Raw genomic sequence first — 26,708 nt, forward strand, 5'->3', positions numbered from 1 at the left:
GGCATCCATTTACATGGTCACAGAAGTGGTATTTGACTGACATTTGAGAGATAGGTCAGCACATTCAGCTTGAGAGTGGTGGCAACTATTTGATTTTTCAGTATTTTATAAACTTGGAAATTGTTTTAATGATTCAGATTTGTCAGGTTGTTAAAACACTTTTCTGTGTGGTTTGCCAAGTTCAGAAGACATTTATATTTTCCTTATAGAAACTTTAAAGAGTAAATGAGACCGGTTCAATTTTTGTGGCAAGCACAATTATAGCAACCAAAAACTAATGAAAAAAAAACCAACTACAATTGAAAAAAAAAACTAATTTTCTTAATTGAAATAATAATAGTGTTGTAAATAATGCTAACTGATATATAAGGTTGAACTGGAATTATGAGTAGTCAGTAGCTATCTCAAACTGGAATTAGAAATCAGCTACAATTCCGTCATAGATATACATTATTTACATAGCAGACATTACTTGCGCAGCTGAATGGTAGATATCTATCACAACAAGGACATATTAATAAGTTAACGAAATGACGTAATTTGTCCTAGGCCGAATACAGTTACAGATACAGTAACTGAAAGGAAATGCCAATTTCGGATAAGAAAAATATAGTTAGGGATATCTGAAATTTTCTTTCTGACTAACCAAACGTAAATTGCAGATACCTGTAACACATATAAAGTCTAATTGTTAAATGTTGAGAGTGCTTGCCGTACAGCCTCTCTTCTACCAAACAAGTGAACTGGCGTCACTAATACCATCTTTACAGTTCCTCGTGACGTCACGCTGTCCGCGGTGCTGAATGTATGACGTCACACGTCAGCCGCTCGTCGCCTTTCCTTTTCCTTTTCTGGTTTTGTTGTGTGCTAACGAGGCTAGCAACGAGCGGAGGGTCCTCCATCAGTGGACGGCGGCGGAAAAGACCGCAGGCGGCAGCGAGGGGAAGCAAAAAGCGACGGACCGAATACTGCCTGGCGAAATACCGGAACGAGTTCTCTGAAAGGCTGTAAAATGTCCGACTTTGACAGCAACCCGTTCGCGGACCCGGACTTCAACAATCCGTTTCAGGTAACGAACTATATGCTAGCATGCTAACTGTCAAGCTATCGCTATAGGTTTAGTCCTTCGGCACCTAGCTAAGTAGCACAGACTGCTATCAATTAGGCATTTACCTTATTTAATACAACTCGAGAATAATAATTGAACATGCCGTCTTTAAAAGATAACAACCGTGTCTGTATGAACGTCCTTAGTTAGCTAACTATGAAGCTAGCTAGTTTTCCTTAGTCGGTACACGGCTAGGTAGCACAATCGGCTACCCAGTAAGCATTGGTTGCATTTAATACAGTTGTAGGCCTTCAATTGAAGACGAGGGTAAACTCTGTTTAATAGTTGACAGTCTTGTGACAAAACCGCTAGACTAACTCACGTCAGTAGGTCTGTAAACTAGCATGCTATCGTAGCTTAACACAATGGACAGAAACTGTGCTTTTCGACACTGCTGAATGTTCTCGGCATATAAAGTGCATAGGTTCATCCCAGTTGCTCTGACTTTGCCGATACATTGTAACAATCTAAACGATACTGATAGTCATAGGCAATCCCTTGATAAACCACAGTTATGTATTGCTTGAAAATGTTATTTAAATTAGGGTGCATTTTTACCTGTTAACAAAGGTGACAGTCCCGCATCTCCACCAACCAAAAGAATTTTCATTGAGGCCACAATTCTTCAACGTAATGATGGCTTGTGATTGGATAGAAAGCTGGCTGGTGATTGGCTCCTCACCGCACGGGAATGGCCGCCATCTTGGTTTTATATGTTTACATTTAGGGTTTAGGACAATGGTTAACTTTAAACTTGTAAATATGTCTATCAGTCTGTCGGCTCGCTCACTCATCATGTTTTAAAAGGTGACAGACTTCCTACAGACTGACATAACGTCTTAAGGAAATGCCTACTCTACATTTTGGATAGACCTGTAGATATAGACAAGGGATGGTCAACTTAAAAACGTTTTTATTTTCTTTTATTTTATGACTATTTTTATCAGCACTCCCAAGGAGCTACATAAGACCACGCACTTAAATTATTCAACAAACATATTGCTGACATTGGGCCAAAACCTTGTACCTCCAACATAGTTATTTTTCAGGAGACCCAAAAGCAGCAAGTTTGCTCAACCATTTGCATTGCATCGTGAAATAGAGCAAGCCAATTCAAACACTTTGGATTGGTCAGTAATATGTAAAAAAAAAACAAAAAAAAAACCCATGTGTGTGGACTGACCAATAGTATAGATTTTTGAAAAAGAATGAAATTCAACAAAATGTGACTTAAGAGGTTTTGGCTCAACGCCAGAGATATTACCAATAATTGCAATTTTCAGTTTGGACACAATATGTGCATGAGTTTTGTTTGAATTGACTCAATTTACATCAAGTGTCTTAACATATTTCATGAGCAAACACATTATATATTTATTTTAATAAATAATATTTTATTTGTTAAAATCCTTTTTTTTATATATAGATAGATATAGATTTGCATATATCCGCAGTCCAATGAGAGGCATTAGGTGAGTTCTGTCCATGAACAGCTCTCACTATGATGAAGTGTACTTCTTTAAACATATTGTTAGAATAATCCTTCTTTGTGCGAGTGTCAGTCAAAACCTGGAAAACACTTGAAAATACAACTCGTGTAATGCATCCCATTAGATGTGCAGGTGTATCTAATATTAAAGTTAATGACTGTCAGCTCAAGTCCCATATATGTTCCTCTCTGTGTTTCAGGATCCCTCGGTGACACAGGTGACCCGTTCTACCCCTCCCGGCGGTCTAGAAGAATACAACCCCTTCACAGATGCAAGAACGGTCCGCTGAACTTTTGATTTCATTTTGCGTTCAGGAATGTTACTGTTCGTGTCTGTGTGTGACCTCATTTTATTTGCTTCAATCTTATCTCCGCCAAATTGCTCGGTCCCAGGCGGCTGAATTTACAAAACAGGACTGCGGCCTAATTACTTCAATTTGAAGAGATTGTTCCCGCTGGTTTTACAGGCTGCCCCTGGAAATGTCCCCAAGTCTGCTCCAGCGCCTTCACAGAACACGCAACCTGCCATCATGAAGCCCACAGAAGAGCCCCCGGCTTACTCGCAGCAACAAACGCAGGTACGATATTGGTTCGCTTATATTTCAGCGACAATTTAATGGACAAAAATGTCATCATTGGTCTTTGTTTAGCCTTTTTTTGGTTCATAATAGCAACATATTTTGCCCCGATCCTACTTTCTGACCGTTAGTACAGCCCCGCAGGTTATGACTATTATACTCTGCATCACTGTTCCACAAATATTCCATTTCTAATAAATCTGTGGAGAAGGCAAACACATTTTTCACTTCAGAACTACCACAATAGAAGCTTACCTGATCGCAAGTCTGGCTTATTTCCTTGGTGAACTCTTTGCGGATGTTCTAGGACCAGGCACGTGCTCAGGCCGATTTGCTGAGAAGACAGGAGGAGTTGGAGAGGAAAGCGGCCGAGCTGGACCGCAGGGAGAGAGAGCTGCAGTCTCACGGAGGAGCGGGTCAGTAAGTCCATCAATCCATCACTGCCCTGTCACTAAAACCTTTGAGTTTGATTAGATTGTTGGCATTGGAGAAAAACAAGATTTAGAAGCCAGCTGAGCTTTCTGCAGCAGCCCAAAGTGTCCTTTAGCTTTACGCTGCTTTTACCAGGATATTAATACTCCGTTTTGACCAAACTATAATTTAAATTGTACTTGTCAGAGGTGGTTTGGTGGGTAATTCTTACATTCATCTGAGTATTTTTGTGAAACGCTTCTTTTAATCCATTAGATTGAACTACATTCTGCTAGCTACTTTTTTTTTTTCATCCTTCCATTATTGCTTGCGCAATCTGGTTGTTTTGGTTTAATGGTTCATTGTGTAACCACTAGCAAAATTTGTCAGGATTGAAGAACGACCCCTGTTCTAAAGTAACGGTAGGTCGTTCTAAAGTAACGGTAGTCTTGTTTAAGTACAATTTTGGGCTACTCTACCCACCACTGTATATGAGTGATGCATCCTCCATGTCTCGGCAGGTCGTAAGAACAACTGGCCTCCCATGCCTGAGAAGTTCCCCGTGGGTCCGTGTTTCTACCACGACATCGCAGTGGACATTCCCATCGAGTTCCAGAAGACGGTGAAGATCATGTACAACCTGTGGATGTGTAAGCAAATCCCTCTGAATGAGGAAGAAGCTTTATTCACGTTGCGCTGATTATCCCTCTTACTGTTGCATTTCCACCAGTCCACGCTGGAACGCTGTTTGTGAACATGTTTGGCTGCTTGGCCTGGTTCTGCGTGGACCCAACGCACGGTGTTGACTTCGGCCTGGCCATGTTGTGGTTTTTGCTCTTTACGCCTTGCTCCTTTGTCTGCTGGTACAGACCGCTGTATGGGGCTTTCAGGTGAGGACGTGCAGCTGTTTTTTTTTTTTTTTTTTTTGCTCTCACATGTCACGATTGGTACGTTCATGCATTATGCAGCATAAAGAGGGGGAAAAAAATACATGGAATCAGATATCTTCGGAGCGGGCTTTGGTCACTTTTAAATGTGGCTAAAAATCTGATAATAACAAAATGATATACAGGAAACCCTGTTTATAATAAGGGAGACCCTCCCACGAGGTGAAAATCCTTAATGTAGATAAGACCACATTAAAAAAAAACTTTACCCCTCCAACACTCTTTAAACACTTTAAAGCATTAAAAACACTGAAAGGGGAATGCAACACAAAGATGTTCTTTACAATAATATGTTCTGTGCAGCCACACTAGTCTAAACACAGCAATCTGATTAATATTACATTTGTGGAAAACAAATTAAGCAGTAAAATCCACCTTTTTTAGCCATCTCAAGGGGTGGCCATTTTGCCGCTTTTATGTCAAATGAAAATGACCTCACAGTTGCTCAGGGCTCAGCGACCAATCATGACTCAACTTCAGCAAACAGGTGAGCCGTGATGTCATTTCAGTTGACAGAAAGTTACAAAATGGCCACCGCCTGAGATGGATAAAAAAACGGTGGATTTTGCTGCTGAACGCATATTGCACAAACACTGTATTAATCGGAATGTCGCGTTTAGAATTGTGGAGGCACATAGATCATATTGTCAAGAAAATTTTAGGTTGACTTGGTCAACTAGGTTGCTTAAAAATCTGCAACATGGCGCTCCATTCGACGAAGTGCTTTGTGCGAGCTTCTCCTTCTCCACTACAGGAGCGACAGTTCCTTCCGTTTCTTCGTGTTCTTCTTCGTCTACATCTGCCAGTTTGGAGTTCACGTGCTACAAACGATCGGCATCACCGGCTGGGGCACATGGTGAGCGAGTTTAACGGCCGCGCCTGAAGTTGTGACACATTTCAGGTCATTGTTTGTTTGTTTGTTTCACAGTGGCTGGATCACAGCTCTAATGGGCCTGAACACCAGCATCCCGGTGGGCATCATCATGTTACTCATCGCAGCACTCTTCACTACGCTCTCCGTGGGTTCACTCATCATGTTTAAAAAGGTAACAGACACGTCCTAGAAACTCACAAATCTATCGACATATACCCGTGGACAATATTGTTCATGAAAGAAAAATCCGCAGTGCCCAAAAAAATAACTTGAATTGGCATGTTCAACTAAGGTGTGCACTCTAACTAGCATTATTCGTGTCTTCAAACTTATCAGTGAGCCTATTTCAAGGACGGAAAGTAGTCATTGTGCAGTTTGAGGACCGGGTGTGTACCACACTCATCATGGGTCAGAGGAAGCGAAGGAGAGAATTGTCTCAGGAGATTAGAAGGTTATTGACAAGCACATTAAAGGTGAAGGCTAGAAGACCATCTCCAAGCATCTTGATGTTCCTCTGACCACAGTTGCACGTATTCAGAAATGTAAGAATGTGGCCAACCTCCCTGAACATGGCTGATGGAGATATCTTTTGCCTTGTGAGTCAACAATTGTTTTAAAGCTAATTCCAAGCATCTGCTCAGGTACACGCACTGTATCGGACCACCGGTGCCAGCTTCGAGAAAGCCCAGCAGGAGTTCGCCACCGGCGTCATGTCCAACAAGACGGTCCAGACGGCAGCGGCCAACGCCGCGGCTAACGCCGCTTCCAACGCTGCCCGCGGGGCCTTCAAACCTCAACCATAGACACACATTCTCACATGCGCACACACACCCCCGATTCACAAATCTGTCCCTGCTCAATCACCCCCATTTGCTAATGTCTTAAAAAAAAACAAAAAAAAAAAACGTTTTCACTCCAAATCTAACCTCATAACTTACCCTGCTAGTGTGCTTCCCAGCCCCGAATGAGTCACGCTTCCTCCTCGTCATCTCCATTAGTGGGATTTACAACCCCACACCCTAAAAATAACCCCCTGTTCACCTTCTGTTTGACTGGACGGGTCAGTAAATGCGCAGCCAAATTGAGTGAAACATGATGTGGGCAAGTTGCAGCACACTCAACGAGGTTGCTAATTCATTAGCGTTGTGTCTCCTGAATGTGAACTGCATGCCCATTGGCTGTTTGACGGACGCCTGGTAAAAGGGAGGACGACTCAAAAGATGTGTGTGTGTGTGTGTGTGTGTGTTGCGCGTGACGTCATTTGTCTTGGTAGCCCGTCATATGTTGAAAACAAATCTAAAGCTGCTATCAATTTGGACGTGGCCGAGTGCTATTTTTGGGTTCCTTCTCGTGAAGGAGACTCGCACTAGACTCAGCAAACAGGCCGACTTAAAACGGAGGGACCGGGAAGATACGAGTCATGTGACCCACCTTGAGAAACAGATGAGATGGTATAAATGTACTTTTTTTTTTTTTTTTTTTAATCTTCTCATTGTTAAAGGACTGGCATGTGACTGAATGGTGCACATTACACCGCATACACTGACATACCTTTGTTGAGCCAAGGCACATATTTTGTTTTGTTTGAAAACTTTCACGGCACACCACCAAACAAAAAGTATATACAGTACTGTATACTGAAGTAATGCTCTCGTCTCAATTTACTCACAAATTGACTGTGTGAAATCTGGGCCTGTGCAGTTGAACACTAAGCGATTAGGTTGTAAGAATGGCAACAATAAAAACACATGTTAATTGTACCTTCTGCCACCTAGTAAAAGCATTTATTTGCTCTTCCTGTCAAAGGCATAGATTGATGAACCAAGATACATTATTTGCAGTAACTATACCAGAATTTCCGGACCGATGACAAATCGGTCAAATCGGAGAATTTCCGACTAGTGGTTGAGAATCACTGTGTGTAAAAGCTGTACAGGCTACTGTCATCGACTGGATTTGTGTTGTACTTTAGCAGCCCCTTCGCGTTATTGAGGGGGGTGTACGCCAAACGGCGAATGACTGCACTGTTTTTGTTGCAAATGATGAACTGGAGTTCTCGCTGAAGTGTTGGAAGTCTAATCGCGACATTAATAGGCTGACGCTAATCGCAGTATTTCTCTTGATTTTTTTTTGTTTTGATAGCACATTTTGTTAGTTGTTCTTATTTATGGCATAATTTATGTTCTTTATGGTTTTACATGATGTATTGTTACGTGCATCAAACTGCGTGCTTGTGTTCAAGGTGTGACTGATTAAATAAGACAAATCCCTCAAGTGTTATTCTACTGTATGTCCTCAAAAGCTGTGAGAAATCTACCAAATGTCCATTTCATTTTTTTAATCTCAGTTTGTGACACGTTCTTTTGACAGATTTTACTTCATAAAAAAGATGTGAAAAAGATGTGTCGTGCAAGCCGGTCTACACTTAAAGAATGTGAGCAAAAAAAAACAAAAAAAAAAAAAATGTGTTTTAGACCCGTGACCATGTTACTTCACTGAATCAAGACCGTAAACTAATTTTAGAGGAATACCATACTTGTACATTCTGTAAAGATGATTTGATGCCCCCATTAGGAGTTGCGTTTATAAAGAAAATTCACTGCACTCTCGTCTGGCCTTTGTCGCATGTGAAATAGTTTTCAGTTTTGTATATTTATGGTATTAACATGGAATAAAGATTTGAAAGAGACAATTTGTGGCCTTTTATGGAACTATTTTCCTATCAGAGCCCATTTCCGGAGGCCAAGTCCTGCCATATGTCACGTACTGTATTTTACCATGCACATTGTGACCTGCAATCCAAACAACTGAATTTAACAATCAAACTTAGGTTTTAGAGAACTGGAAACAAAATAAAATAACAGATGTGGTTGCTGGCGACCAGTCCAGGGTATACTGCATCTCTCACCCAAAGTCATACTCCATGTCACCCGCCACCCTGAAAGAGGACAAGCACTATAGAAATGTTTTATCACGTTTCTGTTGAGAGTGTAATTCATCATGTTGTCCACTAGGTAGCACAACTTCCCATGGTGGCCACTGGACACCCAAAACATTAAATGGGCCTTAGGACACAATATGATTTATTTTGACACCTAATAATACTTCAGTCTCTATGTGTCAATGTTTCTTCAGGAATACGCTTATGGTAAAAAGCATTTTATTTATACAAACTGTATTTCTCCATACTACCATCAGCAATTCATTCATTCCCCAAAACAATAATATTCTTGTTAATGTAACAAAAAACTATCCCACTGACTCATCGTGTCACAGTGTCCAACTCATCTGCTCCCTTTCACAGAAAATCCTTATTGCACGCCTCATCTTCTGCATTGAATAAGAGCATCACGTGTATCATGGCACACTTGTATGGAGATGAAGTCACATTTAACCGGAGTAGACAAACATTGCTCTCTTGCGACAGCGATGCAGCATGCACTATTAACACTATGAGCAAACATCATGGAAATTCTGCAATACAACTACAAACATGAACGCGGCTTCTCATTATTAGTCTGAAAGAGAATTACTTCTACAATGATGTAATTCATTCTAGGGGACACATACTGTATGGTGGGGTGTTTGTTGGTTTGTATTTATTGCTCAATCTGTGTACTCACCCGCCACAACATTAGGTACACCTGCATAGTGTGATCCAATTGAAATTCAATACAAGAACCCTTAACAAAGATAATAATGCCATCTTTCATTATGCGTCACTGTAAGTCCAACCACAATAATGTTGTCCAGTTAAAACCGCTTTTACAGTCACCCCAAATTTACTATTAGTCACACACACACTTCACAGTATAGATTTGTGTTCACATTTGGTGTGTTGATATAAGAAATCTGAAAAAAAAAAAAAAAAACGAAATGAAAATCTTAAAACATTTACCATATGTTTCTGTTGAGGCTGTAATTCACCTTGTTCCCCACTAGGCAGCGCAACATCAAACTTGCTGTGTTTTCATCTAATATCGTTCAAGAGACAGCTTGTATCTCCGATTTTTGTGAGATATATTTAGTTTTTTTGGGGGGGGGGCGGTAAAACAAGTTGGATAAACGGCGGTTACCTTGGTTTGCCTTGATATACAGGTTGAAGTTTCTTGTCCTGGTTTTTGTTAGATTGTGCAGGTGTACCAAGTCTTATTCAGTGGTATGCACTTTGCCAGCAAATGCGCAAAAGTCTTTTTCGCACCTTAATCACGGCTTATTAAGATAGCAAAACAAGTGTTAAAAAACATACAACACCTCCAGCTTCTAATCGCAACAAGCCCAAGCTCCTCTCAGTCAGGAAGACTCCGTGGCGTCACAGCACGCAGATGAGACTCTTGCCTTCCTCTATCTCCTCCTGCACCTTGTCGCTGGAGGTGGCGATCTCGGCCTGCGCGGACAAAACGGCACACAGGAAGGTCGCCAGGGTTCCACCGATGGCCGCGTAAAAGGCCCAGCCGAGGGAGCACTGGGCCGGCCTGAAGGGGGAAGCCTCGGCCCCGCAGTAGCTGGTCACCTTCTCGGAACCCCAACCGGCGGGGTAGAGCATGAGGCCCACCAAAAGCAGGAGGCCTGGAGGGAGATCACACGGGAGGTGCGTCAAGTATTGAAACAACAGATCACCTGCTGACGGGTTACTTTTGATGGGCCCCGACAAGCCTGCGCTCATTAACGAAGGATTCAAACCTCACAGAGCCAACTGAGGATTTTGGTGTGTTGGATGGACACCGGCCACAACATTAGGTACACTTGCACAATTTGAGTCAGTGTTTTACAACCTTAACTGAGCCTAGTTCAATCAAAAGATCAGTGGCGGGGAGTGAGTTTTGGTTTAGGCGACCTAATCGCCTCTTAATAACATAATCACGTTGAAAATAATGTCCAAAAACACTTTATAACTCTACGTGGCATTTAAGAAGAGAGGCGTTTCATGCATTTGAAGATGAATACCATTACATACCTGTCAACCCCGGAGTGTACTGAATCTTACGGAAGTTGTCATTTGCCCTCAAGGTGCGCAAAAAACTACTTTTGGGTTGAAGAACATTTTTAAACCGACATCATCCTCCCCTGTAAACCAATGGTGCTCATTTTAAGCCCAGCCAATCAGAGGGATAATCATAGACGAACCAATCTGAGAAAAATTATGATGTCCCTCTGACGATTGGTGAAGGCACAAAGTGGTGAATCTAAAATCGGATTGGTTCAAAATAGACCAGGCCGGCGGCACACGCAAATAGCGAAAATCTATGTTGACCATTATGAATTGATTGAAGATTTTTTTTTTTTGTCGTACCCCAAAACTTCTTGAATAAGCCGGGATAAACAACCAATTAGCATCCCCCCCGCCAAAAAAAATATCAAAATATTATATTGAAAAAAAAAAACAATCTTCAAACAGGTGAATCTGCAGGCACCGAACCATGCGTATGCGCCATAAAAAGAACCGTGATTGACGAGAGTCTAAGCACATCGACATACCCGCAATAGCCTGCATCAGACCGCAGATGTTGAAGATGCTTTTCCTCAGGATGCTCTGGAAGCACATGCTGAAGACCGAGACGCACGCCACCACTGCGAGCACCAATATCCCGGCGGCCAAAAACAACATGGCCGCCCGCCAGAAGCCGCTGGCCACCTCGGCGAAGGTCCCGGCGTACGGCCCGCAGCTCACCCCTCCACCCCGGGTGGCGAGGCGGAGGCAGCGGCTGTAGAGCCCAAGAGAGGGCCGGTACTCGCCGGGGTTCACGCCGGAATCGGCGCGAGGGAATCCCAGCAGCCAATCGGGGCTCATGAAGGCGATGAGCTCAGCGAAGGCCACGACGATACTGAGCAGCGTCCAGAGCATGGAGCGACATGTTACAATCACATGGCACATGGTCGCACTCTTGGAATCAAACTTTCTCAACTCCTTTACAGTCCCTGTGATGTTTCAATTTTTTTTCCTGCAAATATGTCCACTTAAGAAAGTTGCCCGGATCCAAAAGCGTAGCAGATGAGAAAATATTTGCTCCGTTTTGCTTAGACTTCTGTAGTCCTCACAGCAAAGATCCACTTCTGGTGCTAGCGAGCAGCCTATAATGAACCAAAGCAGCTTCCCTCCTCCATGGTGCATTCAGGAACTCACACCTACGGACGCACAAAAGGAGCACAGAGGTTAAGCCAAGTGGGAGTCGCAGACGTAAACAAGTGCATTCCCGGACCTCGGTGATTCATCCGTCTTCTCTTGTGTTTGAAACCGGCGACATTTTCATACGAGACTCGGAATGGATCGTGACATTCCCACAAACTCTGCTCCCCGGCCAGCTGCTAGCAGCGCTTCCAGATGTCCGCCGACTTGATGAATCACGTTCACGCGCAAACCAGCTCCATCTTGCCGTCGTATTAGTCGCACGCGTTCTATGACTTGATATCATTGGTAGCCGGGTTTCGGCGGTTACGGGCCCCCCCCCCCCCTCCGGCATTCCGCAAAGCGTGACCTCAGACACAAGCGGCAAGTCGACACATGACATCAACTGTAGCTCCAATATTCTCTTCAGGAGTGTTCAGGAGTTTTTATTGACAGCAATTCATGATCTTATCTTTAAAAAAAAAAAAAATCTCTATTGAATCTGTTGTTTACAAGTAGGGCTGAACAATTAATCAAATTCAACATAGCAATGTAGCACAATGCAATTTTCAAATCTTAATGACTGCTATATGGAAAAAAAATCTTTTTAAATTTCAGTCGGTAGACTTTATACTTTATATACAGTTATTTATTTATTCATATGGTGATTTATATAGTGCTTAGATAGGTATTGTGCTTTAAAACTGCAGTCCACATATTTACATATGATTTGCATTACTGCTGTAATCTGATTTCTGACTTTCAGACTTAAAGTGGAAGTCAACCAAAACATATTTTTTCAAGAATATGTACCCAGCAGGCCCACTAGTTGAAACACTATTCTGATATTCTGATTCTGATTAATATTGTGTTTGTGGAATATGAGTCAAGCAGCAAAGTCCACCCCTTTTTAACCATCTCAGGGGACGGCCATTTTGTCACTTCTGTAGACTGAAAATGACATAAAAAATGCTCAGGGCTCAGATAACGACCAATCATGGCTCAGCTTCAGAAAACAGGTCAGCCATGATTGGTCGTTACCTGAGCCTTGAGCAGTTGTGATGTCATTTTCAGTCGACAGAAGTGACAAAATGGCTGCCCCCAGAGATGGCTCAAAACGGGTGGATTAACTCTTATTCCACAAACGCAATATTTATCAGAATGCCTTGTTTCAACTAATAGCCCTGCATAGAACATATTCTTGAAAATATGTTTGGCTTCACTTCCCCTTGAAGTCAAAGCCCACCACTTGACTCCCACGACTCTCTTCAGATGAGTAAATTAAGGAGTAAGTTTGGTTGGAGGGTTAAGTTAAACCTTGCAACCTCCTTGGGATGCCACAATTGATGTTTTGCATTTTTTTCTGATATTATCAGAGACACTCCAAGGTAAAGCATAGCTGACATTTCAGAGCCGAAGGATCTTTTTCTCACATGTTCATCTGAGCTCAACTGTAATACAACAAAACAAAACGGCAATCACGACAACATATAAGGAGCAATTATAAAAAAAAAAAAATCGTGATTATTTCCCAAGATAAGACTGGTTACGACACTACGACGGTGGCCACTACACCAAACAGACGGCGCATTCAGACGCCACGACGCTTCACGACCTCCGACGTCGGTTTGGTGTATCAGGGCCTTGACACAGCAGCGATCACACAAACTCAACACTTGATGACAACGCAAAGGCCAAGCAGACGGGCCGGTGCATCCCGTCTAAACAGCAGGCTTCGCATACATGCAGATTACCCCTAACGCAAACATACTGCCCGTGACAGTGTTTGGATACACATGCGCACCAACGCACACCTCTTTATATTTGGTTGCATTGCCTTTTGTTTAAGCCACCCGGGTGGATGAAGCCACTCCTGGTTCTGAGGGGATTATAAATATAACACTGCTCACGGTATAAAGACTACCGTGACCACAAATGAGCAGCTTTGACGCTTTAGACAGCTGGATGGAGAATAAACACACCTTTAAGTGGCAGTTAGCAGGCCCTTTGAGTAATCTGAACAAATGCCAGAGAAACTTGGTCCGCTCATCATGTAAACGGGTTATTCCAAATGTTTCAGAAATCGGAATTTTGACCCTAACCCGAATATTGGCTGCATGTAAACACTTTGGAGCTGGGGACAAAATGGCGGAAGGAGCACGGGCGTCGTAAAGCCGAAATGTCGCGTTCGTCGTGATTCGAGGGCTTCCTGTAGAAAATAAATACATTTTCATCAAAGCACCGTATTTTTCGGGCTATAAGGAGCACCGGATTATAAAGGTATTTTTGAGAAAATTTAAGGATTTTAAAAGTGCACCTTATAGTCCGAAAAACGCGGTAATTTAATTGACATTGGATAATTTCCCGCGGCACACCTGATGAAACTGCGCATAACGTTATTAGTTATAAACATCTAACGTCTTAAACTTACAGTACATTTTTTAAGTACACTTCAGTTGTATTTAGGTTAAGCTCAACTATTTGCATTTAATTTTAAGAACTCCTTTTAAAGAATATAGGTGGATTTTATAGTCAACCCTAAATATTTTAATTGAATCCTTGTCTAAGTACGGTCTTTTTATTTTCATATATATTTAAGCACAGTGTTAAAATTTAAACTGCATAATGTTACACAGGCTTAAGAGAACATAAATGATACACTTTAGGAGTAAAACCTCTGCCTCGTTTTTCATGTATTAGGCCTACCACACTTTAAAAAAAAAAGTTACATTGGGCGCTATTCAAGTTCTACTGTGCAGAGGTGTAGAACTGTTCTACAGCATTCTGAGAGGATTTTAGTATCCTGACACTTTCATGTCCCAGTCTAACGCAGTGCAATTCGATACCAGTCGTAACTCCCTTCCTGAAAACGAGCACTCTTATAATTATAGTGTTATTTTTATCAGATCGAGCTGTTGTACCCCATTGCAAAGTTGTGCACGCGAGTCGGGAATTTCATGAATAATTTTCCCATTTTCAAAATGTTGTAAAATCATTTCCTGCGTTTCCCTGATGTGATGCACACACTAGATGCAAAATCCCCAGATCAAAGCAGACTCTGTTTGTTTCTTTTTCAGAGATTCCTATCATCATTCCAGTCGTATTGTATTCTTGTATTTTTGCCGTGTGTGCTAACTCCACATCTTTCCCCGACTCCAGTGTGATGCTGACTTAGGCCGATAAAAATACTTGATACCTTTCAAGATGGCTGTTGGCCGTGCAACGTGGACCTGCTCGTTCTCACACTCCTGCATTGACACAAGTCTCGACTCGAACGCGCAAGATCACGCTCGCTCAGCGAGGCCTCCGACGCCCTCGCAGCAGGTTGTAGTCAGCGGGCCAACGTGAACATTGCTTTGAGAAAGAAAACTTGCTCTGGTGGACTTTACAACAACATCACATTTTCCAGTGGTTTTGTGTAAAGTTGACAACAGTGTGCCTCCATCAAGGAATAAACAATTTTGAACGATTACAGTGGTGCCTTGAGATACGATAAAAATACTTGATACCTCTCAAGATGGCTGAATGACCGGATTTCCGTATTTTGGGGGGTTTTGAGGCATAATTCAATAGTTTCTTTGCTAATCCCGGTGAGCAAAATATGACATATAGAATATGGTGGCAGTGAAGTAAATAAAACATGTAAAATAGTAAGCAAGTAAAACTAAGTAATAGTAAAACTAAAACACTGGCTATCTGTAATATTCATTTGAATGGGGAAAGATAATTTAAGATACGGGTGTGTTGAGTTATGAGCGAGGTCTCGGAACAAAATGAATTTGTATCTCAAGGCACCACTGCCTCATCTTTTTTTTCTTTTTGCTAGAGCTACTTTTGGGTGCACCTCAAGAGGAACAGTTGACGACTTTTACACTCGCTTAGCCACAAACTGCACTGCACTAATGAGAACCAATACAAAGGAGCCGTATCACTGAGCACAGCAAATTGCTGTATCACTTTTTATTGCTATTACAAATGTAATATAATGGCCACTGTTGTACTTTGCAGTGGTAAACTCATAATGGGGAATATTGTGCTTAGCTCACCGAAAATGAGGCCGTGGATTAGAAACAGCTGTTCGAGGGAAGCATTCTGGTTCTACACCAGTGAGACCTACTATTGTATGATTAAAGTGCCTGAGCCAATCAAAACTGAGCATTGTTATTTTTGTCAAGGCAGACTATATAACTCTTGTGCTGGGTCTTGTTGTTTGTCAATCACCACAATGAAAATGACAGGGATGTTAAAAAAAAAAAAAAAAAATGGTACATGTGTTACCCAACTTAATCTAACTTCACAAAAATGAGGAAGGAACTGTAAAATACAATTTTTTTTTTATCCATATTTAGAAAAGAGGCAAGCTCAAACCAAAAGATGATCACTACGCCGCTGCCCGTCTTCCATCTGGGCCGAACAGCCTCAAACCAAAACCACACCAGAGGCTGCGTCACCCATCTTACAACAGTGAGCCACTGCTACCAAAACAAGACACCGGGACTGGTTTCCTCTTTGTTTTGAAGCAAAGTGTCATTTGAAACACCACATGGTTTGTTCCACAAACGCAACAGGCAATTCACTGACACAAAAACATTGGTTAAACAGACACTAGCTAAACCGTCTGCGTGCTAAATGTCTACGTTTCAGTTGTAGCCATTGCAGCTCCTCCCTGAATATGCTTTGATGCGTTTATGTATGGTGTTACAATTTGTTCACTAAAGCGACTGAAAGCGCACAGGCAACTGTGTCTATTCATGAACATTACAATACGTTCGAACTAGCGGTGGTAGGCTATGTTAACTGCGCTAACATTGATCCCTTCTGTTGGAGATCGTAGACGTGCTGTTGTGGTAGTTAGTTCTGCTTTGCAGTAAACACATTGTATCTTATCATCTTTTTAATGGTCAAATTATCACACATTTTGCCATTTTCAGTCTTTTTTCACTCTATTTCCTCCTTCCATCACCCCGACTTTTTTTTTTTTTTAACACACAAGTTGTAACAATAGCCCATATGGAAATATGAGCACTGCGAAGCTTCAAGTCAGAGATATTGCTCAACTTTTTGGCTAAGTGAATTAATGGAGTTATTTGATCAATAATTCCAGTCTTGTATCTAGTCTACTTCCACTTCTTTGAGGGATTGCTTTCGCTCGGTGTCACAATGTTATCAACTTTCCACATCCCGCAACCCATGATCTGAAGAAGACATAAGGCTATGTATTTTTTTCCCACAACTTAAAAATAGTTTCCACATCTTAATTAAAGATCTCCAACATTCTTGGGCAAAACTGTACACTTTCCCCAAATGTCACACTATGATTCAAATCAGGCAGTTCTGTCACATGCACACTCTTGCCCTATTTAGCGACTTTTCCAACCCTGCTAGCAATATTTAATGAGCAATAAATCTACCAACGTTTTACGGGATTGTTAAAAACCTAGAAACTTTGAGACTCTCCTCAGAACGAGACGTTTACGCTCCTACATCCAGACCGCGAATGAATGCTGCGTGCACGAAGCCACCGTTGGCTAATTTAACCAGTTTACACCCAACGCGCTAATTTCATTTCACACTTGATGGGTGGGCAGGCACACCAGAGGCCCAACTGTCCGCATACCAGCAAGCAAAAAGTCTGTTTTCGTGATCTTCAAAACCATTTTTTTTCCAATCAGAATCATCTATTTCAGAATCAGAATTTACTGCTGTTCTTTGTTCTGCTTTTCGTGAAGACACGTTGTTCCGTTCTGATAAAACTGCTGCTACGGCGACATCCGCGCAGCCATTCCCCCAAAGTCTGCATCCCTTTCCTTATCTCTGACATAGGAGAAAGGACAGCTGGGTCAAACACAACAGTACAGTTCTAATAACACAATGCGAGCTCTGTTTGTGAATCAGTTGTCTATTAGAGATATAAGAGCAAAGACTACATTCTTTGGGCCCGAATGAGACAACGTGTTTTAGCAGAGCAGAGCAGCAGACAAGCTGTAACATTAGGAGAAAAAGGACACTTATGCCCTGCGGGCATAACTAAATAAGGAACAGTCATCGCACATCATCTTTTCACAATGAGCCAAAGCACAAGCATTGGGAAATAAAGTCGCTTCTGATATAAAATGATTGAGCTGTGAAACGTGATTAACCGTACATGTACGCCGTAAAAAAAAAAGGGTTCTCAAGGGCCTGTTCATCGCTGCTGGAAGCTTTCACTGTCATTGTAGTTTGGCTCGAAGCAGAGCTTCTCAATTATTTTTTGTTCCACTCCCATCAGGGAGAAGAACCCCCCCCCAAGTTTTCCTTCATGACTATAAATAGCATAATTTGTAGATAAAAACTGTTGTAATCACACCTCGGCAGAACATTATATCCTTATTAACATTAAAGTAAAAACAACAAAAATATATATAAATCTGATGAATATTTGATTAACATTGTTTATTCTCTGACTGTGAGAGCGCCACTGCCACCTACTGTAGTGGATGTGCAATCACGCGTTATAAAAACAAGTTACATGAATTATCCTGGTGAATAATAATTCTCCGAATATTTATTGTGGCGCAACTGATGAGCACGGTCATTGGGATTTACTGGGGGAACAAACAGTGCATACTTGTAAGGTCATTTCAAAAGACATTCCCACGTCTCATTAGCATGCACATGCACGGGTGTGTGAATTAAAGCGGGGCTCCTGATCTGGTGCCACTCAGCCCAACAAAGGCCGCTCAGAGGCGTGCTGACACCACCACCACCCCCGTCTTCCCGTCTTAGACCGCACCACCGCGGGCCCAGAATGCGCTCCTTCATCCTCAAAGACCAGCCGCCGCAACCTTTAACCTTTTCACCGGGTGCAGCGGGCTGGCCCCCCTCAATGCAAGCGGCGACTTGGCAGTGCCCCCCACACCCACCCACCCTCCCACTTTGTCACACACAAAGCCCACTCAGTGACCCTCACATTCACAAACACAAAGGCAGGAATGACCTGGCCCGGTCTGTCTGAAGCAGAAAATACTTGATTGATTGATTCGCACACTTCCACAACTCAAAATTTAGCATAACCAAATAGGCAAATACCTAAGACAAAAACGAAATTAAGCTTCTGAGAGAGAGGGAGAGGGGATTTCCTCGTGTAGTCATTTTGAAATAGTAGCTTGCCCTTGAACTTAGCGAGCACAAACAAGACGGTTTTCTTGGTTTTGTTTAGTTTTGGGATGTAGTTGCACTTCCCTTTGCAACGCGCACAGTTCCATGGGTGGCTTTAGAAGGCAGCGGGGTGGCGGGGCTCCCCGTCCCTTCAAAGACATGGAACTGTTGTGGAAGAGGAGAAGGAGGAAAAGTAAGAGGGGGCCATCCTGTAGCTGCTGTGCCATGAACAAATGCACGAAGGAAAATCAAATAAAAACAGGCTTAAGGAGCTTTGAACGCCAACATGCAAACCTTCAATTCCAGTTATGTTATACAAAAGGGGGAACCTCTGCAAGTCCAAAGCACTTGAGGCCATCCGACTTGGAATTCCACCAACATTTTCAGGGGGGAATTTGCCTTTGTACATCATACACATTAGTTCACAGAGAATCAAATGATTAACACGCTTTTTTTGCTTTTTCTTTCAATTTTTGCGGTTTTGTTTTGTTGTAGTCCAAAATAAGGAAATTCTAGCGTTACAATACGCGCTGTCACTTATTTTTTCATTAAGGTAGATTGTTTTGACATTTGTTTTAAAGTTTTGTCACTTTTAGAAGAAAAGAAACTGTCAGTACGACCTGACAGTAGTATATTAGTAATATGGTCTGTTAAAGATAATTCTTAAAAAAAAAAAAAAAAAATTAAAAAATCTGTCAACTCTGGCCTATGTTTAAATGATCATACATTCCAAAAACATTCAGGGCTCTATTTTCATAAACGGCACAAAGTTTTGACTGGCCATGATTGAAGTCGGCTGCGACCACTCCCACAACGGCACAGCCTTCCCTCTCACTGATCCTCTGGCCTGGACTCATCTGAGTCAAAGATTCAAAGATTTCAGATGTGGGGGACAAAAGAGAGCACTCTAAGAATTTTAAGAATTGTTTCCGCTTTGCCAGGACAATCTAGCTGTGGTGAAGAACTGCTCGGATAACACGTTAGGCTAATATTGACAGTAAAGTCAAATTCCTGCATATTTTTGAGAGAATAGTCTATTATTTCCAGCACATACTGACATCTTTGTGGTTGTGAGGCAGCAATCCCTGAGCCTATCATTTGAAATAGGATAGCTGTACTTTATACCCCTTCCTTACTTTGTAAAAAATAGGCTCGTTATTTGTTCAGCCTTCGTGGATTGCAACCCGTAAAAAGATGTAAATGAAGGGGTAAAGTTAACTGTGGTTGAGAGCTTGATTAACTGATGTATTGAACTTTTGGGGTCTTATCAGTAAGAAAAAAATGGGGACAGTAGCGACATGGGAGAACTAAACATAACAACAAATTTGGAGAAGCAAGATATTCCCCCTCCCAGGGACACATAGTTTAGAGCATTTTTGTCGCGGGCCACATCGTAGTTCTGATTTCACTCGGAGGATTCGTTATGACTGTGAACCCAAGTAAATGAATGATCGCTTTATACATAACAAATTGATGGATAGCTACTTTTGAAATCAGAAGCACATAAAATCAAATCGCGGGCCAGATCTGTCCCTCAGGCCTTGAGTTTGACAATGTCAGACGTGTTTTGATATAAAAGAATGAAAGCATAAAACCTGAGCCAAAGCTACAGTTAGCTATTTACTCTAATTGTGCTAAGTTAGGTAATGTGGGTATGATTGCAGATAATTGGCTTTACTTTTGCCGGATGTTAGGATCTCACTGTGCACATCAGACAAACTTAAAAAACGTTGTATTTCTTGGCTTTCACTTTACAATGTGGTTTAACTAGGTTATTTGTTAGTAAATGTTTTATGGTTGATGTTAGCTTTTTTATATATATACAGCAGCACTTTGTGTCACTTGTGTGTTTTTTTTAAAGTGCTCCTCGAGAGAATAAGCGGTTTGGATGGATGGATGGAAATTAAGATGATCTGATTTGGCTAAAAGTACATGGCTAGAATCAGTACTGTCATCTCTGTTTTTCTTTCTCTTTTCCTACACGAACGTGTACATGTACTTATAGTACAGCATGTGAGTCTCTGCTTTTTCCACCTCTGCAAGCTTAGTTACAGGCTGCTCACCTTTGGGATACAGTAAAATATGTTACAGAACAGTCCAAAGAGGGATTTTCATACATTATTGATACCGTAAAAGTCGCCACACCTTTGATTTCTCCTAAACGGAACCTTACTGTACGTGTTCTAAACAAACGCCACTTGAACAGAAACATGCTTCCATACCTTTCAAAATGAAGGCAAAAAGCAAACGAGAAGCTGCCGTCAGTGGCCTTCTCCACGCGGAGATTGCAAAAAAAAAAAAAGTGTTCTAAAAAGGAGAACTTTTGTTGTTTAGTCTTGAAGAAACGCTGCTCGGTCTACCGGTGGGAGTCGAACTTCCTTCACTGAATTTTCTCTTCCTCTTCTTCTTCTTCTCCTGGAAGTGCCCCGCCTCCTCCTCCTCCTCCCTCTTCCTCCTCCCTTGGTGTGATGACGTCATCCCCTTCCTCAAGTAAAAAACGATGATCATGATGAAGTTCATTGGGAAATTGACAAAGAAAATATTATGGAATTGTTAAATTGAATATTATGTCTATAAAAAAAAAAGATGATCATGATGAAAAAATAACAACTGAAAAAAGACGAGACTGTTGAAGACCATTATTATGATGTTGATGATGATGATGATGATGATGATGACGAGTTTCCCGGAGTCTTCTGCTCACAAAAATTTTTTTTTTTTACTTTTATTTCTCCCACTTCCTGGACAAGTCAAAGTCACTGCATGTTTACATACCGGCTGTAAATTTAAAATTTAAAATCAAGAAAAGAAAAGTTAAGGTATGAAATGATAATATCAATTATATTTATCTATTTAGTTTGATAATATTATATTTTACAAAATCACATATTTAACATCATGATTATATGTATTCATTTATTTGGCAAAATATTGGAACAATCGCATTTTAATTTAAAGCATTCAGGAGGAGGAAGGTGGAGTACACAGAAATAATATGAAGTCGGATTTCCTGACTGTGCGGTGGACGTGCCAACCTCTGTTCTATCATCATGCCAATAATAAAAATAAAAAACAAATATGTTTGACCAGTTTTGATAATTTTATGAAATAAGCAGATAAGACAATAAAATGTCACTTCACCGCATATCAACCCACAAGGGAAAATGGAAAGTTGCATAATTGTACCATTTACACGGAATTATTTTCAGCAACGGAAATGTTGAGGATGTTCTTTAGCATTCATTTTCCATGGAATGGGAAAGCGGTTACACTTAAATTACATTGTTTGGTGCTTTATAAATAAAACTGGTACAGTATGCCATTCTGTGAATGCTCAAACAAGTCATTTAACTTTTGCTGTTTTCTCTCAGAAGGGGGGGATTTAAAAGATACACTTATGTGGGTTTTGCATGTCATCACACAGAGAACGAGCACTTTTACATGTGCATGTTTACTGATAGGATGCACAAAAACACATACTTAGGACTTTAGCTTTTGCATATGTGCGTTTCAGTTCATCACCACAAGCCACAGGCAAAATAAAAACAACCCCCCCAAAAATACCAGTTCTACCCTGCTTTCCTTTTTTGGGGCTGTTTGATAAGTCACACGGTGCCTGGCATGGACTACACGTGGACGGCCACCCTTTGTGTCGTTTTGTGATCTTTTAGGGTTCTTCTTTCTTCACCACTCATGGTTTTTGCTCGGTGAGAAGTTAGAACACTGTAGGAGGTTGTGCATGAGTGCGTGTGTGTGGGTGTGTGTATGTGTGTGTGTGTGTGTGTGTGTGTGTGTGTGTGTGTGTGGGCATGAACGAGGACACAGTGGGAAGCATAACTTTGGTGGTGAGAAGACACAGGGAGGAAGTTCCGCTGCGCCATGATGTCATATGTGGTGCATGGTGCTCAGAGATAAATATGCCTTTCTGTACTGGGGCTTCCATTATTTGTGTATAAATTATGTTACAGTTGCTTGAGAACCTGGAGATTTGGCTTTACGATGTAAAAGAAAAAAAAAAAAAAGAAATTCAAGCTTTCTAGCCTTGTAATGTTGACTAATATGCATTTTTTTAACATGATAAAATTTTCTTGGCATTCAATGGAATTTTTATTTTCATTTTTTATTTTTTATGAGAAATTCTCAAAGGTACTTTAGTGACATTAAATCCGATACTCATTCTGGTAATTGGGAGTTCAATATGGCACCTCAAAGCAAAGAACTCTCAGAGGATTTTTTTTTTCTTTTTTTAAATGTGGTTTTGCTCAAAAAAGATCATGAAACACTGTATTAAGACACCCCTGCAAATCAAATCTATAGATATATCTCTCAACTGCATCCCATTAAAACACAGTAGACATGTTCTTACTGTATATGGTCATCGTACGCGAAGCACAAAGTTGGACCACACACACATATTCCTCCCATTTGCTTACAGAGCTTTTATTTATGTAAGCCGCGTCTTCCATTAATGTCAACATATTATTCACGAACGTGAGGGAAAGATTGCAGCATCAACGGCGTGAGTCATCCTGCACGAAGCGCAACTTGTATCCGCTGCGTTACGCTGCTCTATGTGCCAAGATAAATACAAGGCGGACTTGCAGGTCACTTCATGACTTGTGCCGGGAAGAGATTCCTGACGGTTGCTAGGAGACCGAGACAAACACTCTTAACACAACCCACAGCGTAAGATAGTCTTTCGGAGATGTCAGATAATCGTCCCTTTGCTCACGTAAATCCAAAATCGAAATCAAGATTTGGAAAAAATCCAGCCATTGTTTCTGCTCTCAAAAATGTATCCGGTGAATGCCTCGCTGAAAAATGGATGAGATTTCAATCATGTCATCGTGGCCACTTTTGGCCAAGTGTTACCAGTGAAAACTGTTTTTTGTTAATTCCCTGTTATTTTCTGGATTGAATCATAGGGTTCGGGTGAAATGGGTTTCATTATACACTTAACACTTTTTTATGTTTTCAACCAGATGACATCATATGGCAATTTTCGGAGAAGGGAGCAATTTCGTGTTATATTTTTTGTTTCCGATAGAGGCTTTTAATGGCTTACTGCCCTTCAACTGAGCAAACAATTTTGCAATTTTGATTTTAAAAAGTCAAGATGGAATTAAATTTGGATTAAATAAGTCTACTGTATATCTTTTAATATGATTTTTGAGGTTGTTTTACGTGAACATTCTGAATACAAACTGCAAATTTGAAGACTGCATTTGTCATTTTATGGGACTAAAATTAAAATTAGATAAAGGGGGTAGCTTGTTGGAGAACAAGTTGAAATTAGAGCATCTGTTTTGTTTTAGTTCTTTAGAACAGCATGATCACAGTCCTTCTGAATTTTGTTGACTGTTTGGGAGATTAGAAATGTTAAATTTTGATAATCAATGTTGGGGTAAAAATACTTGGGCGTGATTATCATTTTAGATTAGGTAATAGAAAATAGAATTCAATCTACATTACCCTCCTGACAAGTGTACTTTGTTGAGGACATTTTATTCCAATACAGCCACTTTTTCCCCAACTTTCTCATTTATACTCCATCTGTATCTACATCATATACTTAACATTCAATCCCAGAGACATATTTATATGTCTTTTCACAGACCAGCCATTCAATCCCAGGAATTTATTTATATTTCTTTCAATTTTTTTCAAACGTTAGGTTAAAAGAGGGTCTAAAAATATCAATTATTGAATGAGTTAAGTGACGCATCAATAGATTTTTATATTCATGTGTTTGAGTTATTTTAAGTGGACAGTAAATGTATATTGTTACACTTGCTGTACATTGACAGCTGCAACATTGTAGCAAAACGTCAGTTCTTCAGTGGTGTCCTGTGAAAGAAGTGAGAGGAGTGTACTCACTTTTGTGAGATGCAGCCAGACCCATCCATCCATTATCTACACCGCTTATCCTCACAAGGTTCGCGGGAGTGCTGGAGCTTAGCCCAGCTGTCAACGGGCAGTAGGCGGGGCACACCCTGAACCGGTCGCCAGCCAATCGCAGGGGACACAGGCACAAACAAACATGCACACTTGCTGCCAGACCCATTTTTTTGTATTTGGTCTTTGGCTTTAAGCAAGGAGCGCCACTGGATACTGAATCGTGCATGAATGGCAATAGATGAACACACAGGATAATTGTTCCCTCTGCCATCTAGTGGAAGAGCATTTAATTGTTTTGCCTGTCGCTATATGCCGCTGGTATGGACAGAAGAATAAGGATCCTTATTTGTAGTAAACGAATAATTTTTGGACTAATTAATGCAAAGTGTACAATTTCCAATGCCGCGGCACACCTTGTGATCTCTCACAGCACGGTGGTTTAGAATCACTGTATTACACATTGTGCCTAATCTGTTTTTACAACAGCCGCGGTCTATTTGTTACAAGTATCACTTTTATGGTTTTACAGAAGACAATAGCGATAAGAAAGTTGCAAAATAATACGTTCATTTGTCCACAGAGAGCGGGGGGCTCTCTCTCTCTCTCTCTCTCTCTCTCTCTCTCTCTCTCTCTCTCAGTCTCTCTCTCTCTCTCTCTCTCTCTCTCTCTCTCTCACCCGCCCACAAACTCAATCCCTCTTTCCCAGTTTGACCTTCTGTGGTCAACAAATCCACAATGTATGCGCAGTTCCTTGTGCAACTTGAGTTGTGATTGGACCAGATGAGGGCGTGGCGGTTAAGTAGTGGCACACTGAGTGAAGCAAGACTTCCAAATCCAATAGAACACCACAAAGAATAATCAAGACCCGCTGTGAAATACACAGGAGAATTATGCGGACGCAGAGAGAGATGTGACATTTTTTATTTTTTTTTGCAGGACTAGTGCATGTATTTTGCTAGCAAGAGAGCATGTGACAAGCCAGAAGGCTGAAACTTATCGCTAGGAAGTAAAAAGTTAACCGCAACTTTATCAGCTTGTCAAATGTGTTTCCACGCAGTCTTTAACTCTTGTTTGCACACATCCACATTACCTGGCTGCCTTAAACTCTGTATTTTCTGTTTTGTTTGGTCGTTTTTTTTTTGTCCTCAACTTCAACCCTAACTCCTCCCCCTCCTCTGTAGTGGTCACCTGGTTCAGCAAACAAACCACCCTTCCGAAACCTTGTTTCAACTTTAATCTTTTGCTCCTTTCTAACTGCTCCGTTCCAGTCACAGCCAGTAAAATCTAGTTGTGGTTACTAATGAAAGAAAATGTCATTCAAAATAGGTCATGCATGAAGAGCCAAGCAAAGATTAAAAAAAAAATCTTCAAAAATAAAAGACAACGAATAATTAAAATACAGTTGTATAGTATTTAGAATATTCCCTCATTTACGAGCATACATTTGGAATGGTCCAAAGGGGGAATAAGTCATTTAAAAAAAGGCATTATTTTTCGACTGTAGCCAGCTAGCTATAGCTAGCTCGTAAAGCTGTCATACAGCACGGCCAACAGAGGTGAGGGTAGATGTATGTTTCATGATAATGTTAATAAAAGTGTCACACACTCATAATGGTAGGCCATCGTAATCACTTTGTATCAAGTTTTATGAGGCCAAAGAGAATAAAAATGAAGAAGATTTGGACAAAAAGCCTCAGGCGGAGCCATAAACGGAGACCGGAGTATTGACGATCCTCTGGGTCAGTCCATGTGATGTAATATAGGCCACAGTAGAACTTTGGAGCCTCATGGGAAGCTTCTCTCCAAACAGAGTGGCTATTGACCCCCTTCAGGGTGAGATCAATGCCGCTGTGACATATACATGCACGGAAATATGGTGGCACGCCGCTCTATGTGCCCAAGAGGGATTCACATCCCAAATATCAAAAAAAGCACGAAAGATGAATGGCTCTAATTTTATTCTCAGCGTAGTCTAACTGTGTGCATGGGTGAAGTTTTCTCTCTTTTGTTATTCTGCTAGACTTTGCACAGGTCGTTTGGGTAACGGGGCGTTTGCGCCGTTGTGGGATGGAAGTAGTCTTTTCAGGCGAATCCTAGCGGCATAGTATTAAAAATCAGGGCACTCAGAGCGTAGTAGGTCTGAGTACTCCGTGCTTGACA

General features: G+C 41.2%; 3 protein-coding genes across 7 annotated transcripts in view; 1 reads left to right on the plus strand and 2 right to left on the minus strand.

The window, feature by feature from the left end:
* LOC147147141 (homeobox protein orthopedia B-like) overlaps positions 1 to 1,728 on the minus strand; it is a 71,340-nt gene extending 69,612 nt beyond the window's left edge. For 3 of the 4 annotated variants that reach the window (XR_015086775.1, XM_086030379.1, XM_086030377.1), the window contains exon 1: positions 1,667 to 1,728. The gene's annotated coding sequence lies outside the window, so the exon portion shown is untranslated. The remainder of the gene's footprint in view (positions 1 to 1,666) is intronic. The other variant, XM_086030378.1, reaches the window with a different exon arrangement.
* scamp1 (secretory carrier membrane protein 1) lies at positions 820 to 8,099 on the plus strand. 2 transcript variants are annotated; one of them, XM_086030376.1, is made up of 9 exons: positions 820 to 1,069; positions 2,798 to 2,878; positions 3,065 to 3,175; positions 3,483 to 3,591; positions 4,108 to 4,236; positions 4,317 to 4,476; positions 5,288 to 5,389; positions 5,462 to 5,596; positions 6,002 to 8,099. In XM_086030376.1, exons 1-9 carry the CDS (start codon positions 1,013 to 1,015, stop codon positions 6,162 to 6,164), a joined length of 1,047 nt encoding a protein of 348 aa, XP_085886502.1. In that variant the 5' UTR covers positions 820 to 1,012; the 3' UTR covers positions 6,165 to 8,099. The 2 variants fall into 2 exon arrangements, with proteins under 2 accessions (XP_085886502.1, XP_085886500.1); XM_086030374.1 differs by having other exon boundaries at positions 826 to 1,069; positions 5,462 to 5,579; positions 6,049 to 8,099.
* Positions 7,731 to 21,049, minus strand: LOC147147143 (LHFPL tetraspan subfamily member 2a protein-like). Its single transcript, XM_086030380.1, has 3 exons — positions 20,873 to 21,049; positions 10,886 to 11,533; positions 7,731 to 9,976 (listed from the first exon to the last, which is right to left on the minus strand). The coding sequence occupies exons 2-3, from the start codon at positions 11,280 to 11,282 to the stop codon at positions 9,720 to 9,722; spliced, it is 654 nt and encodes a 217-aa protein (XP_085886506.1). The 5' UTR covers positions 11,283 to 11,533; positions 20,873 to 21,049; the 3' UTR covers positions 7,731 to 9,719.
* Positions 21,050 to 26,708: the final 5,659 nt, after the last annotated feature.

The sequence above is a fragment of the Filicampus tigris genome, chromosome 5, assembly GCF_054856515.1.
Source record: "Filicampus tigris isolate MCC_2025a chromosome 5, RoL_Ftig_1.0, whole genome shotgun sequence".
Taxonomy (NCBI): Eukaryota; Metazoa; Chordata; class Actinopteri; order Syngnathiformes; family Syngnathidae; genus Filicampus; species Filicampus tigris.